Genomic DNA, 19,900 nt, shown 5'->3' on the forward strand with positions numbered 1-19,900 from the left:
ATCTCAGCTTAAACAGTTTAAAGAGTTGCTTTCTTTTCAGCCTAGAGTGGGTGCCAATCTTCACACACTTACACACACTTGAGCTTCTTACTGTAAGACTCCATTGTTTTCTGTCTACTCGTTTTTGTTCCCTCAAATGGTCATTTTCCAAGTTCAAGGTAATAAGTTATGAGGTTTCTATGGAAATTTTTCTTCAAAACTCCAGAAAACAATACATTTTGCTGTAGTTAACCACTTGACACAGTACAATGAATTCCAGGTGCTACGCTCAAGGACATCTGTTGAGAGTAAAGCACTTCTCTTTCCTTCACCTTATTATCCAGTGGAAAGAAAGTCTTGTTATTATTGCAAGTGGTAAGTGTCTAAAAGAAGGTAGAATTGGCTCACCTGCTGCTTACTATTTTCTAGTGATATGAAGCACTGAGTGTGGTACAAGGTCTCCAGAAGCCCATACATGTCTAAACCCCATGGTGTGGGTTTGCTGTGCTTAAAACATACTTGACTCAGAATTCACATGCTTTTGTGAAATTTCATTCTAATAGTACAGTTTTTTACCCAGGGCAACTTAGTGCTGTGTTTTTTAAATGCAGTTGGTAGAAAATCTGCATTGACCACTTGATAATACCTTTTGCCTTCACATATCTATGCTGAAAATCTGCAAAGATTTTAAATTATGTAGCTGCAATCTCCCATCAAACAACACTTCCTATGTATTTATGGTGAAAGCATCCTAACACACTTGATTTCTGCTGTTGCTTTTGCTGGACTGGTACTATAGCCAACTATACAATTGTGTTCTAGTTACCACTGGTAGTGTAATAAAGTTAAAACATTTGTTTAGGTGTTTCTACTTCTGTTAAAATCTTCACGTGGTAAATTCAGAGCAGAACATCAAGACTCAAACTCTGTGAGGAAAAAAATATACACAATGTTGTATCAATGAGATTTCTGCTTTTTATGTCTGGGACCCGGACGATCATCATGGGGTGATGAATCATCTTCCCAAGTCATTCACAAAATAGATTCCCCTTAAACTCCTCAATTCATGAGTGCCAAGTTTTCCAGCAGGCTGATCTCAAATTCATCCATGCTAGCCCTATTTGCACTCATGTTTTATTTGTTTCAGCTCAAGATGTGGGACTTTTAAGGAAAATGAAGGGCATGATGTAATCATGATGCTCCACATCAGGAACAGACTCAGCAGTACAGCAACACTTCTGCTACCGGCACAGTGACCTTACTGGCAAATTAAAGCTCTTGAGCCACAATCTTCATCTTTTCACAAAGACACAGAGACCTTATTGCACTGCATCAGGCACATGCATTGTGTTCCTTCTCATCTGAAGGCAGACTCAGGTTATTGCATTTGGATTTTTTTCCTACTACTGGCTTTGAGACCGAACTTTATTCTTAAATATTACCCACTATTTCAGTATTTTAATTAATTCTTGCAAAATATTTTAGTAAGTACTGCAACTGTGGTTTAATTCTGTAAATATATGGCTCTAATTACAGACCCTTAGTGTATTCAAAATCATGGCAGCCAGTGTATTTGACAAATACATCCATTTTCTCCTATTCTAGGCAAGGCATACAAGAAAACCGGAGTTCTTTTATTCAACTTTTTCAAGTTAATAGATCTGACTTGGGCAGGCACTCCTGTAGTCATGGTGATTTCTGAATAGTTCTACTTAATCCTTCCAAGTCTTCTGAAGTAAGGTCTGTAGGTAGTACCCCATTCTCCTCAGTAGTTCTCTATTGTCTGAATTGTCCAGCAGGTAAATTGAGTTTGTTCGAATAATCCTGGGACTGAGGTAAGGACTGAATTGTATCCTGTCCAGCTGTATTAGATACAACCAAGAATCTCAGGCATTTATCCCAACTGCTGTTCATTTCTTTTAAAGGAATTGTACTTCTAGGATTTACATCGTTTTGCATCCTGTATTTCTTTCCTGCTGTACCCTAGAAGAACTGCTTCAAGACATCTACAAGATTCTTCAATTCCACTGAATCCGGACAGAAAAACATCAACTCCATAGATGACTGATCTTCATAAATTAGCTAGAACAGCAATGTTCTCCCCTTTTCCAATTAAATTTGGTGAAAACAAGAATTAAGAAGGGTGTAGGTCAGAGTGAAGGATAGCCTGAGGCTTCTTGAGGTTTTTGACCTATTCCTTCAGACTGGTATTATTATGCTGACACTTGGCAATAAAATCTTGTTACATAAATTATTTCAACAGCATAGCCATATCAGAATTATAAAAGAGCTTCTCCAGGCTTTATCAATGTCACTTGATTATTCACTTTCTGAAGCACGAAGTATTTTTGCATGGATCATACATACATATGTAGTGTGCCTCTGTATTTTTATGTTCCTGTTGAAACTTGTTTTGACACAATGAAAACTTGTTTTGAAAATACTGAACACCTACAACAATACCTTCTGGATGCCAGATGAGAGGATTTGTCCTCCTGTGACTACACAGGCACATCCAGCTGGTTTGGTCATGTAACTCCCAATACTTCACCTCCTGTACAGAAGGTATTTACCGTAACTTTTGAAACTTTCAAAATTTGCTGTTTCTGACAGAACAAAATCAAAGATGCCAACCTGTTTTTTAATATATATAATTGTTTTCTTTCTAAATTCCTTTTGTCAGGACCTACCTAATTTAATATCATTAGCACTAATTAACAAAAGGAACTTAAATTAATAAATTGTTACATTAATTCCAACAGTGGGTATGTATTTAGGTCATATTCCATGTGACTGCTCATTAGGTCCTTAACCTGTACTTATGCCCTCCTCCAGCATCTCTATGCCTTGCACTGAACAAGGACTGAATGCAGAAGTGTGGAAATTTACTGAAAGCCCATTCTTTTAATAGGCCTCAAGCCAAAGTTTGAGGCGTAGCTTTTTCCTTTTAAACTCAGACACGAGACATTTGAACCTCTTTGCTATTTTTACTATATATAATGCATTAAAAACATATTTCCATTGGGTGAACCATGTTGTCTATTTATTCACAGGCACTTCCATAGCATTCCTCACCACTCACAGCAAAGCTGAATAACCCCAGCTCCTGCTTTGGGATAACTATGGGGTAACAGGAAATTGAATCTACAGCAGACATTTTATGACACCTGTATTAGGAGAAAATGATTGTTGTATCATTCTCTCCACATCTAAGATATTACAGAAACTGAAGTGACAAATAGTTCTCAGCACTCTAACTTTTGATTCCTAGCTGGAACTGGGCTTGTAGCAGGCAGGCCCACAACAGGGCTGGGTGCCAGGTGGCAAAGGCTCAGGAGCTAATTATAATCACGACTATTATGGAATGCACCAGGCAATCAGGAGACAGCAGCATTTCTAAACACCACTCAAATCCGAACATCACAAAAATTTATCCAAGCACAGTGGCAGAATGACATAGGTACCTTCCAGGATTTCTTTCTCACTTCAAATATACATAACCATACTTGGCATGTATTCATGCTTCTAAAGTAAGATTCTTGATGGTATGCTCTTTGGGATGTGGTTTTTAATTTCCTTACTCGGCAGCTTTATCTATAGCAAATATTTTGCTTTTATGTGAAACACAATGTCTACACAGTTCTCCATTTTATACACCTCCAGAACTGGTGATGCCAAGCAAACATCTGAAGTGTTTATACAACAGCAAGACAATAGTTCTTAAATTATGGCTACTGTAACTGCCTAAATACACAAATGTACAAAGGAGTCAGTGCACAATGCCATTATGCTGCTAGCAATTTTTTTTCCCACGTGCCAAAACAAATGCATCACAATCCCTCTTCCTCTTCTAATACTTCTCTCTCTCTACCTCCTTTTATTGTGAACTACCTACAAGGAGATTAGTAAACTTCTTATGCCTACTTCTATCTGCCAGTCTATGCAAGGCACTGACTGTGCAACCAGGCTGATGGACAGAACAGTAGTCAAGCATCAAGAGAACTGGAGGTCTGCAGTGGGCAGCCATCAAAACGTAAGTTTTTAAGAAATATGGTTGTTTTCAGCTTAGTTTATAATATTGCACAACAGAAACAGTCTCCAAAATTACAAACAAACCAAAACATGTGCTACCGAAATCATAACAGGAAATAGAAGTGGCAGAACTAGTGAAATCAAGTACACATCAGAAGTTTAAACATTAAAATTCACTCAAGTCCAAAAGCTGTTTTCTGTATTTTACTAACAATATCTTTTTGCTCCAGAAGTTCTTTCTGGAGTTATTGCCATTTCTGATTCAAGTCACACAGAAAGGTACAAAAAATGGTTATATTTAGACATGTTTTTCAACAATTTGGTGATTGCAGAATTAACAGGTGGCTTTAATCCATATGAAGCAAGCAGAAATAAAAATTAAATTTTCATTTTTTTATACATTTGCATCTGTTCCAAAAACCTATGGTGTCAATTGATTTTATAAATAAAGTGAAGAATTCAACATTGGTTTGCTGTAAAAATTAAGATGACTTTGCTGCCCAACTTACCATAAAGCAAAATGAATTTTGACAATCTGTTCAAAGCACGAAACAACCATAAATATAACAATCTGACTAAAAGCAAAATATAAAGGAAGGGAGTTCTAGGGAACTTCTGTGGAGCCAGGACTGCAGATCATTATGTAGGCTGGCAATTAATGTTTATTTTAAAGCAGCAGCATAAGTAGGGTCATCACTTTGCAAAGGATGCTAACTTTGGTTCCAAGAATATATATGTTCCCAAGTGTATGGACCTTTACTGACAATTACAGATAAAAATTACAGCTACTGGACATAATCAGTTAATATAGACCAAGGCCAGTAACTATGAAAGCAAATTTTAAAAATCATCTGGAAATCAAGATTCTGGCATTTAATGTCTCACAAGATTTCTGATATAGATATTTAAAAATTTACAAAGGTGTGTTGCACAGACACAGTGAATCTGTGTTCCAAAGCATGCATAGAAAAATGAACCTCTCATTTTGAAACAGTTTCATCAATGCCTTCTGCTTGCTAGTCAGTTCAAGAGATAAAACACTTCACTTCCTTCACCTTCTCCACACTGTACATATAAATAGATTTACTTCAGTCAGTTGAAAGCCTGTGGTCTTAGATCATAGCAAATTTTGCTTCTGCTTTCTTAACTTCCATTTTCCCCACAGGGTAGTGAGTGTCTGTGAAGGGTGCATTGGAATATCTCTGTCACAGCATGGTCACTCCATTTCCTTATCAGTGGATCATGAGAATGATATTCCAAGGCCATCATGGAAAAACTCAGTCTTCATAGAGTCTTTTTAAATACAGTGTTAATTTGCAGGAAATTTCCAGTCCTATGAGCTACAGCATGACAAGTCTCCTCTATTTTTCCTAGTTGCTGAAGTGTCATAGCCATATTTTTCCACTCCAGGTAAAGGTTAACTTCTTAAAGAGATACTGTTTATTCAAGACACATATTATTTCCTCTCATCTAGGCTACGTAAATGCACAATGAGCTCTACTGTTGGAGAGCAATTATTAAACAAACTCTTTATTAGATTTGAAGGAGAGAGTCAATGTGAGACAAGATGCAACTAGGAACCTCTTCAAAGCATAAAAGGCAAGGTAAAGAATGTGTGAAAGTAGTGATGATATTAAGTAGTAAGAGAAAGCAGAAAAGACTGGGCAAGAATACATTCAGGATTGAAGCTTGTAAGGAAAGACAAGTGTAGAGATGCAAGAAGAGAGGAGCTCACAGTAGTAATAAAATTTGAATTATCTTTAAGAGATTATTGAATCCCTTAATTGTAGTTCAGAGGCAGAAATGAAGAGTTACACCACAGATGCATCCATAACGAGTCTGACAACCAGCATCCCTGAAAACAAAGTTTGCTTGCAGGTGAAAGTACTGATTTCATCATGCCATTCGCTTTGCTTTGCCAGATTGCTTATCAACAGGGGCCGAAGGCAACATACCAAACCATAAAAGAAACCTCCTTGGATATTCATTAGGACAAACCAGTCAGAAGGAAATGGATGAGACGCCACACATCTGTGATTATATAAAACATATTAAAGCAGTTGTTTCTCTGTGCTGTTCAAAAGATATATATTTGCTATTAGAGTAAAAAAAAAAAAATGCTCAAAGGTTGGAGACCCATACAGAGGGGAAAACCTGACAGAAACAAACCTTAACACTAACAAGAAAATACAGAATAAAACAAATAAAAAATTAATTTGAGGAACAAATTAGCTCTGGCCCTCGAAATAAACACTTGTCAAACAGTATAATATGTGGTCAAAAAGTAAAAAGAATGCTCAGGAGAACTAAAGTCACAAAGAATAAATGAAATGGAGGTGCTTGAAGAGGCTGCCATACCAGAATCCTGCTTTCCAAGAGATGTACCAAAAGATCTGACTCATGCAGAAATGTCAGCCAAAAAGGTAATGAGCAAATGGACAAAACACAACCAAATCAGCAGCCCCAGATTACATTCACACCCAAGTTCTAGAGAAACTCAAGCGTGAGAAAGTTAAACTCTTAAATAGCTTGTAACCTCCTGCTTAAAACACCTTGGTACCAGAGAAGTCTGATGTCAATTAAAAAAAAGGTCTGGAGGTCTGGGAGGATAGAAGGAACTCAATGTGACCCAATGAATCTCATGTCCATACCTTACAAATTGGCAGAGACTGTTAACAGAAACCATGAATTCATAAAAAGTCCAAAATTAGTGGACTCGAGTAAATATGATATATTTGATAGGAGCCAAACCTGTGCTTCTCAAGTCTCCTTTTTCTTAAGGTATCAAAACCACACGGACAAGAGAAATTCAAGTAACACACACTGTTCAACTTACCTACAGGTATTTGGGAAGGTTTTTCAAAGGCACAAAACCACCTGAGTTACCACAGAAGGAGAGAAGATCCATGAGTGGATAAATAGCAGGTCAAGATACAAAGAAAAGGACAGGAATAAATGATGAATACCATTAGGGTGAAGTCACCTGAGAAGTGCACAGAAATGGGTGTTCTGTGATCAACACAACAACACAGACCTGTGTCGTTCATATTTCTACATGATATGCAGAAGTGAGCAAAGGAAGATGGACAGGTTTGTTAATGATAACAATTTAGTCAGGGAAGGGAAAATGAGGCACAATTATGAGGAACTGCAGATAGTTCTTACAGTACTGGAGACTGGGAGATAACATACCAGATGAAAAGTCAATATTGACAAACATAAAAGGAGAAATATGTGACGAAAAAGACATAATTTTACTTACACAAAAAACACAGGCTTGGAAAAACAGACAAAAAGGAGATGTTGGTGCTAAAATGACGCTGTAACTAACCTTCATCTGTATGCAAAGAAACAAATCAGATGTTATTAGAACCAGAACAGAGAGTAAACTGGACAATATCACTACATCATCATATAAATGCACGGGGAATGTATCATGAGTAACACGCAGCTCCCTGCCTCAGAAGGAAAATCACAGAAACAGTAAAGGGAGAAAGAAGTGGGACAAGGGTGATCAGAAACATGGAGAGGTTCTGGAGAAGGAAGGAGTGAGCAGAGCAAGAGACAAGGTGACAAAAGAGACATGAAGAGGTTCATAAAACAAAGGTTATGGAGGGGATCAGCAGATTAACTTTGTGCTGCCTCTCTTCATACAAGAGGTAGAGGGTAACAACTTGATCTAGGAGGAGGCAGGAATGCAAAAAAGCCAACAGAGTTTGTTATTCACACCACACCTGTGTGATTCCTTGCCACAGAATTGTATGTTATGATGTTGGTACAAAAAGCAAGCAAATAGAAGGAAAGCTAGGTAGGGTTACTTAACAGAAATGCTTACTTAACAGTAACTTAACTTGCACAGTAACAGTTACTTAACAGTACTGGATAAAGAAATCTTTTGAGGATGGTGGAACATCCAGTGAAAATATGACTACATGCTCTTCCATGCTTTTCCACAAGCATCCACTACTACCTATTGATACAGGCATGATAGTGGGCTAAATGAATGCAGAGTTTTACCTAGCTTAATGGAACAATTTTAAGTATTACTCAAAGGACAAGACTATGGAGTTCACCTACTATTTTTATTTAGCTGTTTATTTTGTAACTGATCAAGCAACAGTATTTATCTGGGCTATTAAATCTCAGGCCCTTCCAAAACCATGTATTTCTCTCTACCCTTTTATCTCGAGAAAGGGAGGACATTTCTTCGCATAAGTTCCTAACTGTAATTTAATGCTTTAATATAGAACTAGCAGCTTTCATAAATGTATAATGGAGATCTCTAATAAAGCCAAATCAGACAGTGACTGTGTTTCACAGTATTTCTAGAACGCCACTTAATCCCAGCTATCCAAGAACCACCTACATTAAATTCTAACCTTTCATTCCTACAAAGCAGTTGTCTTCCAGCAAAGTGCTATTATATTCCACTTCTATCATGCCAACTTCTCCAATCTCTTCTGTGCATTTCTCTTGTCAATACAGGAGAGTACTTTTTTTGCAGAAAGAATATTTACTATATATCAAAACACACATATGTACAGTTCACACATATACAGTTATCTATACAAAATCACAGAAAAACTAATTGCCTAACAGATTTTATTTCTATGCACTTCCTATAGCACCTATACTCCTCATCTTTAAATAGTTGTTTTTCTTTCCTACAGTCAAAGCTTTAATGAGAAGTGACCAGAAACAAATACCCAGGCCCTTCTGTCTTGGCTGAAATCCACATAATGCATGACAGCACTGAAGATCCCTGGCAGGCACCTGTCAGAAACTAACATACCATAACTTAAGAGTCAGACTTAATTATCCAGAGAGACATCTAAAGAAAACTACATGAAAAATATGACTCCAGAAGTGCGACTATCATGTGTATGTACTGTATTCTGTAGTGTATGCAGAGGAACTATGTAAAAATAATGTCTTGGGAAAATGCTAATTAAAAGTCCTATCTAATTCACCTATTATATCTTAAAATCAAAATAATTTTGTTATTAAGTTTTGCTGGTAAATCAACTGCAGAACACACTACGAGCATAAGTGCAATCAGTATTTTAACAAATGGAGCTTTTTCCATTTTCCTTTCTACTGTTCCCATATAATTCTGATCAGCTGACACTCCCACAGTTTTGATTTAATGGTCTATAAAATCAAATTAACTTCTTCATAAGCTTCACCCGTCTGGGTCGCCACATCTCTGCTTGTTATGGCTGTCACAGTGTATTGGCCCTTTCCTGTTCTGAAGAGTGGCCCACCAGCGGCAACAAAGTGTCAGCTACACTCGATTTCAGGCAAGAAAATCACTTCAGTTCAGTTTCTGATGCAAAACTAACAAAAATCAGAGTTAAATGAGTGACCCAGCTCACCACCTCAGCCCTTAGTTGTACCTATCCTGGTGTTCTTCTCCACAAAGAATCCTCTGAGCCTTGCAAATGTTTGAACGCATGCACACACACCTAGGGAAGAACGATGTTCCTGGCTTCTATGCTTCTGTTCCTTATTCTCATTTTTATGAAATTCCTTTTAAGTTTAAGGTAACACACAACAAAGACTGAAAAAAGCTTCGTGAGGTGAGTATATGTAATGCAAATAAGTTAGTTTTTGGAAAACTGCTCTTTAAAGATGACTAATGTCATAATGTGTTTTCATTAACATGAAAATCACATAATACAGGCAAATACAATTTGATACTTTTACAAATAAGCAAAAAAACCCCTTAAATACAACCCAAAGAATAAAAAAAAATTTATTACCTTAATTACACCTATCAAGAAGAGAAGATTGTAAAAAGGGTGCAATATTTACATGTAAATTTTATAGTGAGATTCATGGTAGTATAGCTGGAACTCAAAAGTTTCATTAAAATTGTGAAACTTGTTATTTTAAAAGAATTTGAAATATAGTAATAGATATTCTGCCTAAAATGTGAAAGAAATCTGAATAATAATAAAAAAAATGGACAAGTTGAAACTGGTTAATGTCAAAATAACAAAAAAAAATCATTAGGGTACTCAAAATTTACTGAATACAACAGCAAGTCTTTGACATACTACAACTGATGTCTAAACAGCAACCCAAAAACTGTCCCTTTTTCTTTTCAAATATCCTTTTATTAGACTAAGAAATGCAATTTTTAAACTTGTAAATGTAATCATGGAATCACAGAACTGTTAAGGTTGGAAAAGACCACCAAGTTCATAGAGTCCAACCATTAACCCATCATTGCCAAGCCCACCACTAAACCATGTCCCTAAGTGCCACATCCACACACCTTTGAAACACCTCCAGGGGTGGTGACTTCACTACTTCCCTGGGCAGCCTGGCTTGACAACCCTTTTGGGGAAGAAATTTTTCTTAATATCCAATCTAAACCTCCCCTGGCACAACTTGAGGCCATTTCCTCTTTTCCTATCACTTGTCATCTGGGAGAAGAGGCCAACCCCCACCTGGCTACAGCCTCCTTTCAGGCAGTTGTAGAGAGTGATAAGGCGCCCCCTGAGCCTCCTTTTCTCCAGACTGAACATCCCCAACTCCCTCAGTCACACCTCACAGCACTTGTACTCCAGACCCTTCCAAGGTTGCTCCGTTGCCCTTCTCTGCACATGCTCCAGCATCTCAGAATCTTTCTTGTAGTGGGGGGCTTAATTATTCACATGACACACATCATCTAACTTGATGATACTCAAGGAAAAGGTATCGCTGAGGCTGAAAATGCTATGGCCCAGTTCACCAGCCTGACACTTCCTAACCATGGCACACTTTTGCTGAGCACAAACTGAAGCTGCAGCCATGCTGGGGATACATACGTGGCTTGCACAAGATGTGCCTGCATATTCCTGAAGATGCACTTGACCTCACGGCAGAGCAACAGCCAATATACAGTTGAGAGTACTTGAGCCCTTTTAAGCTTTCACCCTCTGAATGCCCTAAGGGATATATAAAATTCATACCACATTCAGCAAACACGGATGAATGCTCAGGGATAACAATCTTATTCAGAAACCCGTTTTATCAGCCAGTTTGGAAAAAAAGGGAATATGAACCCTTGGAAAAACTTCTTATTGTGATACCAGTTTTCCATGCTCCTGCTATTTTTAATGATGAGTAGGTGGATTTATGTAGGATAAAACAGTAAACTGAGTCTTAACTTGGTCTCCCCTGAAGTATAACCTAAGTCTACAGAGCAGCACTGGGTCGGACAGAAATTGGGCCAGAGTACATCTACAAACTGAATTTCATTCGTATAAACAAACAAGCTTTATTTACAGTATTCCTCCATAAAATCCCAGGCTTCAAGTCTGCACGTTCTTTAAAGACTCCATTTATGTACACTTGAATGCCTTTTTAAGCAAGAAGACAAGAAAGCTTTCCCATGGAAACTGCACAGAGATGTTTTACTTCACACGTACACCACAAACAAGGCTGCTAACTTTCCATAATTTACTGTATTTTCTTAGGCTTGCCATTGTATTTTAGGACCAAATCTTTTGGAGAAGCTGCTTACGCAGGAGGCCACAGACATAAAAATAAATGACCTAAAAGAGGCAAAGCCTGAGATACCAACTGAGAGGAAATGGCATCTCAGCAGCTTGTAAGGAAATTTTAATGTTTTTGGTTTCCCTGTTTCTAGCTGGAGGAACAGGTTAAATTTTTGTGTTAGCTGAGAAACAAGCAATCTGGAGGCAATTGAAATCACATTATTAAATCAGGACTAGATTCATCCTTCAGAATTAAATAAAGCCAGAGGGCAATCCCTGGGCTAAGACAATAGCAAGCTTCAGTTACCAGATGCTATCTCTCAGTGAAGAATCTAAGTCAGTGGGCTGCAAAGGAGCCCAGTGATTTTAAAATCTGCCTAAGAGGACACAGAAAAAGAGAGTCTGACTTCATGGATTTTATCAAGACAGATATAAATTGGTCCAATTACTTCAGCAAGAACATGAACAGTTTTTCTCTCTGAATAAAAAAGATCCAGCTAAACTGATAGTCTGATATGGGAATTTGCCTTTTAGATTTAGTGATATGTCTCTAGGTGTGAATGCATGCAATCTACTTTTATATGTATGCATTTTAGGGGAGTAATTTTGCTCCTACCTATAGTTACTCCTGATTATCTCAAGGCTACAGCAAAGGGTTAAGTTCTGACTTCAAAAGAGATGCCTACTTCTGCTGGGGGCCACAGAGATAAGAAAGGATACCAAGACTTTCAAGTTTGGTCCCTGCACTGAAGGAACTGGATGGGCTCACCTGTTTGGGAAAAAAACCCCAACAACCCACAGCAAAACAACCTTGGAAAAAGGCTGGGCACAGAATCAAAGTCCCTTTGGAATGAACTTATGACAGCTCTGCCCATGAATAAGCAGGCTGTGTTGAGTTGCTGAAAACAGAGGCAGGGCTTGCCAAAATTGAGGATGAAGAAATCTGTGACTGATGCCGTTTCAAACCTGATGATTCTTCTACAGTTAGTGCAAGAGCAAACAAAAGCTGTTCTTGACTGTTTTTTTAGCCCCAGAGAGGAAGATAGTGTACACTGGTCCCTGAAGTTTGAGAAGAAGGGTGAAGAATTTGGTCAGATACTGGAACACCAAGCGGGAGATCCTGTGGCCCTAGAGCAATGGCCAGGAAGATAAACAGAGATGTTTTGTCTCAAAGAATGCTAAGCACTTGGGAGACCATTTTGCTAAGAGGGAAAAAGACTATATATAAGCAAAACCTAATTGACAGTATTTAGGAACACAAACAAGTTGTCTCTGATTTAACAAGGGCTAAATTTACTTCATCAGAGCAGAATGACATTGTTTCTCAAGAGTAAATAATGCATTCTTTTTTCTGTTTTTATTTGGGAAGTTTTCATGTGGTGTTTGAACTAAAACATTTCTTTAGAATGCTTTCCTATATATTAACATATATTCCCATATAGTTGGTCCATAACACGTCTGTGGTAAAAATAAAATAGAATAAGAAGTTATTTGGTTGTGTTGAAACACACTAACCTATACTGAGAAGCCCCAGCAAATATTTTAAACACTGTTTACATAAGATGCTCAATTGTGTTAAAAATCTTTCTTAAAATACGCTCACACGTATCATAACATCATACTTGTCTTGATACAGATTTATTTATGGTACCTACTCAGGAATCACTAGCTGTTCCTGCAAGCCAAGCGCTTTTAACTGGAGCAGCTTCTCTGTCTCTTTGCAGCTCAATGATTGCTATTTCAGACATCTCAGCACACTGTCTTCCCCCGCTTCTCATCATCCTTCTCATATTACGTATCCAGTGTAAAACTCAAATGAACAGGCTCAAACGTAAGAGTGAATAACCTCACCAGAAATACATGTGATAGTAAGTGTACACATTTAGTGCTTTTTATCAGAACTGTTGTAATACTTCTAAATTTCAAGTGCAGGGCAGAGAAGTCCATTTGTATACACCCACTCATAAGTGAATGCACTTAGCAGACAGCACATAGGTACTTGTAAGCTTTCAGCTACAAAAGAAATGCATTTTGTAGTATGGTCATAAAAAAAGCCACAGCTATTGTTTCTTCTTCTTCTTTTTTTTTTTTTTTTTAATAAACAAAATACTCATAATATCCTGCTAGAGAAAAGAGGAAATTCCACACACACACACAAAATCATCAAGAAATGATGCTCCTATAAACAGTACGGTGCCAAAACCAAATATTAACAAAAAAATTTTTATTACAATGCATCAAAATCTCAAATCAAATGTTACTTGATGTTGTCCATAGAATTTAAATTAGTATGAAAATCTACAAATGCATCAGTCAATTGTTGTTTGCTTCCATCATTTCCAAATTACAGTCTCTGACCATGCCACTCATTTGATTTACTCAGCCTGAACTATTTTTGTTTCGACTCTTCTTTATGCATATTTGCTGATTTAATTTAATCTTCTGACTGTCATTCAAAACGTTCATCCCAATACGCCTTTTGATTTATGCAGTTTGATGCTTTTACATGCTGAACAACTCATTATGAGCCTGCTTAAATCTCTCACTGTTCTAACATTTTTACACTTTGCAAAATCAAAATTCTGCAGCAAGGCTGCTTCCCATGTTTTCCCATTCAGGTAAAATCTGTTCTGCTTCATGAGAAGACAGGGACAATATCTAGCTTTGGGGACACCACTGTGTATGGCAGCTTGCCCTTGCAACAGAACCTTTCTGTGAGGCTGCCCTGTCATCATTAACTAAAGGGGTACACAGACTGAAGTGGTCTCTCCGTAGCCCAAAACAAGGGCTTGCAGAAAAAATGCAGAGGAAGGAGACATAGATTCTCTGTTTCCATCCAACAAAAAAGCAAAAAAGCAAGAGATATTAAGATTTTTAGATAACTTTCTCAAGATCTGATAGGACTGCCTCCTATGCTGGAATGGTGGTTTGCTCTACCTCCTCCTGTTCTTCCATGTCTTTTTATTACAGCCTAATTCCAGATCTTTCAGGTTTTTCTTCCTTGCTCTCTCCAGCTCACATGCTTCCCTTCAGGGTCCCCTCAACACCCACACAACCCCAGGGAGTTACCTTAACTGACTGCTACCATGCAGGTTACTCCTGCTGGGGGCTATCTCGTCTACTTAGACTGGAAGTTCTCTGGAGTAGAGACTGTCACCACTCTGTGCCATACAAAGCCCAGCAGGAAGAGCCTTCTTTTGTTCAGTCCTCTGGCACTAATATAATAAGCATGAGTATCTGTCTACACTCACCTACAGGAACACCAGGACTCAGAGCTTTTGTAACACTGAAAACGTACAGTTATATCCATGAAATTTCTACCCACCAAGGACCATGAGACAAATGGAATGCTTAGTAGGAAACAGCAATCTGACTTACTTTGCTCTCTTGGCCATTTCATTGCCATCCCATCGGGGGCTGTATGGGTAATTCTTCTGGGCCTGGGAGTACAGCTGGCCACTGTTAGTGAAGTGGTAGACGGACTGAAACGTTAGGGTTGGCTGGTCTCGAGGAAAGTACAGGGGAAGGTCAACTGCAATTCAAGAAGAAAAAAAGGTCATTAAAAAATACACCAGGGTATTTTTTTCCTTTTTTCTTATTGGGAATATACCAGACCATTCTATTGGTTTAAAGGTGTCAGAAAAGGAGAAACTCAAGGTTAGTTCTAAAACATCCTTCTGCATTTCTTATAAGTAATGATTCCAACCTATTGGCTGTATGGGACACTTTGCTTTACCAAAACACTTTCATAAATTACATGATTTAAAAAAAAGTTTAGCTCGTGCATTGCTATGTTAATCATAAAATTTCCACCAGAATTATTTAGTTATTAAAAAAAATTACTTTTATAGTGAAATCTCCCCTTTCAAAAATTCACAAAATACACTGTTATACTTTCCATTAGAAAACCAAATTTATCTTTATCTGCTTTAACCAATATATTTTAGTGTCCCCATGGACATCAAAAGCATTATCTTTCTCATTCTACAGCTGTCTGTGTCCTAAAGTGGTCAAATGATTTGATATAGAATGTAGAAAGATTCAGTCATATGAGCTGGAAAAGATTTCAACTTTCTGTCATCTGCTAGACAAGAAAACACCCACAAAACCAAAAACACACTGCGAAGTCATTAATACCCAAAATATCTCACTAAAAATAAAAATCAGAACCTCTTAGTTCCTTTGCTTATCACTGTCTCATGATCAGCTAGGTCCGGTGGAACAATAAAATAGTCTACAACAGTTAGAAACTGTGTATTTTTTTATGGTTAGAACCAGTTTTTAACTTTTTCATTGTTAGAATAATAGTTTGTATTTTCTTTGTCTACTTTTTATTTCAGGAGGCTTGAGAAATATGTAGTTAAATTGAGTTATGACGAGACTTGAGTTACTAATATTAAATGTCTAATCTAATTAACAGAAGAATGTGTATTTCTTTTAAAGGTGTAGGCTTCATTTATAAAGCACCTACAACTTTACTTTTTGCTATCCTCCAAATCACATTTTTTTAATTCTGTACAGTGAAAGAACACTGCAGTGGAATTGTATTTTAAATACTTCCAGAGATTCCAGCACTTCCTATGAAATCCCTGCTCACAGACTGAGATATCAGTGTAAGGCAGGTTTTATTTTCCAGATTCCATGCTATCATCCTGCTAGTTCCTTCATCTTTCAGTTTATCTAATCACATCGAAATACTCAGATGCACATCAGCCACACCGTATCTCTCTTCTCCCTACACCACCCTCCAAGCTCTAGGAGTAAAAGCGTTTGTAGCCATGAAGCACACTAAATTAGACGTGCTACTCCAGCCGTAGTCCCAAAACACAACAAATCCTCCCGTGGAGGACAGCGCCTGCTCAGTTCATGACCCAGGGTCTGAGCCACACGTGACAGGTCCCGGAGTCCGGGTGACTCAGCCCACACAGCAGCTTCCAGCAGATACTGAAGCGCTAATGACATGGGCAGAGTTCTGCTAATTTGAGGGCAGATCACTGCTTTAACAAAGGTTAGATTCAAAGATTGCTCTGTCAAATTCCGCTTTATAATGTGATTACTGAATAACAACCCTGAAAAACATTGGTGTAACGTGGCCATTTATCAGCAAGCAAGCTGTCTCCTCCCCTCACAAATGGTGTGTGTGCCTCGGCCTCTGAAGGACTCTACCACGGAAAAGAGTAAAGAAACAAGGAGACTGATTCTCTATTTAAATATTATAAATATACTACTTCAGCTCTGAGTGCTTATACTGCTTCTCTAGTGCATCTTTTGCCTTCTTAAGTACCAGCTCCTTAAGAGAAACCAAGTCTGTATACTTTTGTATTTTATCGCCATGTGAGAGGAATAACAAACTTCAGCAAAGCATTCAAGTAATAGTTTGAGCCTTCTACTTTTTAGTTGAGAATTTCTAACTTCCATTAACTTTCCCTTCAAAACTGCCATCTACATAACATAGGCAAGCAGCAACAGTTTTTTCCATTACCTAAAACTAAAGGTGGGCTCTTAAGACAAAGTATCTAGCACTAGAAGCGCTGCTTAAAATGGATAATTAAGGCAGTGCTCTCATTACAGTGACACCTGTATTTGTTATGAGAAGGTACCACCAAAATATCTTCTATTAACCAAAACCTGTATAGGAATTTTCAGGAATTACTTAGATTATAAACTGATCACATAAATCAGATAATCAAACTAGATTCAAAATTGTGCATCCTACATCTGGACAACAGCAGTATTATCCTGAACTGCAAATACAGTTTTGAAAATTTAAACTGCCTTTGCTTTATAACACTACCCTTCACCTGAAATCGCCAAACTTCCAGTTTTCTAACCCAAGTGTTTCCTTAATACAAGGTGTGGATGTGTCCAGACCAAGTAAAAAAACCTGTCCCTAATTCTGGAACACAACCACACCTAAAAGACCAGTAAACAGGAAATAGCCTTGAGTTTAAAGTGTTATACTTATCTCAAGGTAGCCAGCTATTATTTCAGCAATAGAAAAGGAAGGCAAGAACTTGCTTCCGTCCCAGTGGATGCCCGTCCATTGACACTGTTAGTGCACAGAATGAAAAAAATAAGCAAATACTAATGGTAATTAATGCTGGCAAGGTGTGTTGGACATGAAAGGTCAAATTCTGCCCATAGTCACACACAGTCTGCTAAAGAAAATTTTTCTTTTTACCTGGTCATATGTAGGCAGTCTGACTCTCAATCTGCAGATAAATACAAAATCAGATCTGCCTTCATGCAGTATCTAAGGTGACAAAGGTGTTACTGTAATTACATGCAAGACAACATTCACACTTTGCCATGAAAAATGCATCACAGTTAAGAACAACACATCAGTTTTGTAAATTAACACCTGAACTAGGCAAACTGTAAAAGCCTGTGTTGGTTTGGCATGCTAGTTACTTAAGAACTACAAAAACCTATTCATGTTGAATACAAGTACTATTTCCAAATAACAGCTGACTCATAAAGTACCCTGGTGATATGTCTGCAGAAAATAAGCAGATGACTCATGTCTGTAAATTCCTGAAAGTACCAATAGACCCCTTGCTTAGTCATCTTTTGCTTGGATGCTGGGTTCACGAGCTCTGTAAACTATAATGAGAGATCTAGCTCTTAGTAGGACTCTCTCTCCCTTTTTTCCTCTCTTCTAAACAGTGCAAATTATCTCCCTAAAAATAACTTCATCTGCGTAAGTGAGTCACTTCAACTAGCAAGCTTATACAAGTCATGCAGTTAAGCAGTAATATTTGGTTATGAAGGTAAAAATGCTGCTGTCAAACTCAAGATTTAAAATGAAAATTATGTCAGAGGAAGTCCCATTTACCCCTTCTCTCGCAGAAATAGAAACATTTCCTTTGGAAAATTTAAACAATTAGCTCATTCAGGAAAGTAAAGCTTTCTAATTTAGTTCCATGCTCGAAGTAATTTAAATCTTAGGATTTCTTACTTTGGCTCTCCTAAGCATCACACTGTTAATGTAAGAGGAACTCAAAGAAGCAGACTGGAGAAAGAAGCCAGTAAAACACTGCTTTCTCCTACATTGCAATTTACAGATCATTTTTTAAAAGTCAATTTTTAGACAGCCATAGTGTGGGGAAAATCATGTCTTTATGCAAGCTCTACATGAGCAGAACTTGGAGGGCTGTTTATGGGTAATTAAGCATTGAGTAAATTCTTCACTGACTGAACCCTAATTTTCCCACACAGTTCATAAGAAAGCAAAAGAAAAAGGACTTGCTTGTTGAGAATGAGTCATGTTGTAAAGAAACTTAATTACAGTTTATAAATAGTTGAAGTTGCTCTCTTTTTGAAATGTAAGAAACTATCTAGAAGTAACACAGAAATTTGCTTCTCTTGACTTAGTATTTAATGCGTACACATATTCAAAACATAGTTATCTTAAAGCCAAAACCTTGGTTTATTAATAAGTTACAAACTGTGCAAGGTATCTGTAAGGTTGAATTGTTCATATTCTTAAAAAAACAGCAATCTGAGGCCTGGAAAAGGTTACCTAGTTTGTTAAGGTTACATGAACAACTACAGAGTTGATTTTGACTATCTTATTAACTTTAAAATAGTATCTTTAGCATCTGATTTTACAACTCGTTCAACAGGATATGAAATGTGGAAGGAATGTCTCAGAAAAAGCATGTACCAGGGCTGCTACAGGTTTTCTGAAGGAAAAGTGCTCAGAAGAAAAGGGCAGGTTTACCACAGTGCCCTCCTCTCCACCTTTAAGCACTGGAGAAAAGAGATGGGAAAACAAAACCATGCTTGAAATGCATGCTGACCATTAATATATTTCAAAGCACTTAGACAGTAACACAAATTTTTCCATATACTGTTCTCCTGTTCTAGGGAAAAGGTTTATTTATCCTTTGTATGGTACTGGATAAATCTAGATTTTTGTTTTCACAAAAGCCAACCTTTACTCACTGAATTAATTGTTTTAATCCTTGGATGCTACTATACTGGTTATCTTACTAACCTTTGGGATGCTTGAATCTCTGCAGCAGTTTATTGCACCTGAAATTTGTTTTGCCCTCGTGAACACTGCATGATCTGGATATTTTATTGCTGATATTCCTACTTCGACAAGATTGCATGGCCTGCACAACCTTAATGAAATCCATACTGGCTTTATGGAATGGCCTTCAAACAGAAGATAACACAGTATTGTTTCCAGTTCTGAACAGTCCTAGGCTGCACAGAGATGGCCAAAGGAGACACTGTTCTGGCTTCTCCCATCTGACAGACCCTCTCCATCTGCATTTATTTACTGCCCAACACTAAAGCCTTGCTCCAATTAAATGTGTTCATTTCTGCATGAGCTTTTCAATGTGATGATTCTAATCATCATAAGAATGATGTTAGCTACATAAAATATTTTT

At 37.6% G+C, this 19,900-nt stretch overlaps 1 protein-coding gene across 2 annotated transcripts in view; it reads right to left on the reverse strand.

The window, feature by feature from the left end:
- BABAM2 (BRISC and BRCA1 A complex member 2) overlaps window positions 1-19,900 on the reverse strand; it is a gene marked incomplete at its 5' end in the record, with an annotated part of 171,954 nt that overhangs the window by 15,519 nt on the left and 136,535 nt on the right. For both annotated transcript variants that reach the window (XM_082303120.1, XM_082303121.1), the window contains one exon: window positions 14,877-15,030. In XM_082303120.1, coding sequence (XP_082159246.1) covers window positions 14,877-15,030 — 154 coding nt within the window. The remainder of the gene's footprint in view (window positions 1-14,876; window positions 15,031-19,900) is intronic.

This window comes from Coloeus monedula (assembly GCF_965178545.1).
Source record: "Coloeus monedula genome assembly, chromosome: 2".
Classification (NCBI taxonomy): domain Eukaryota; kingdom Metazoa; phylum Chordata; class Aves; order Passeriformes; family Corvidae; genus Coloeus; species Coloeus monedula.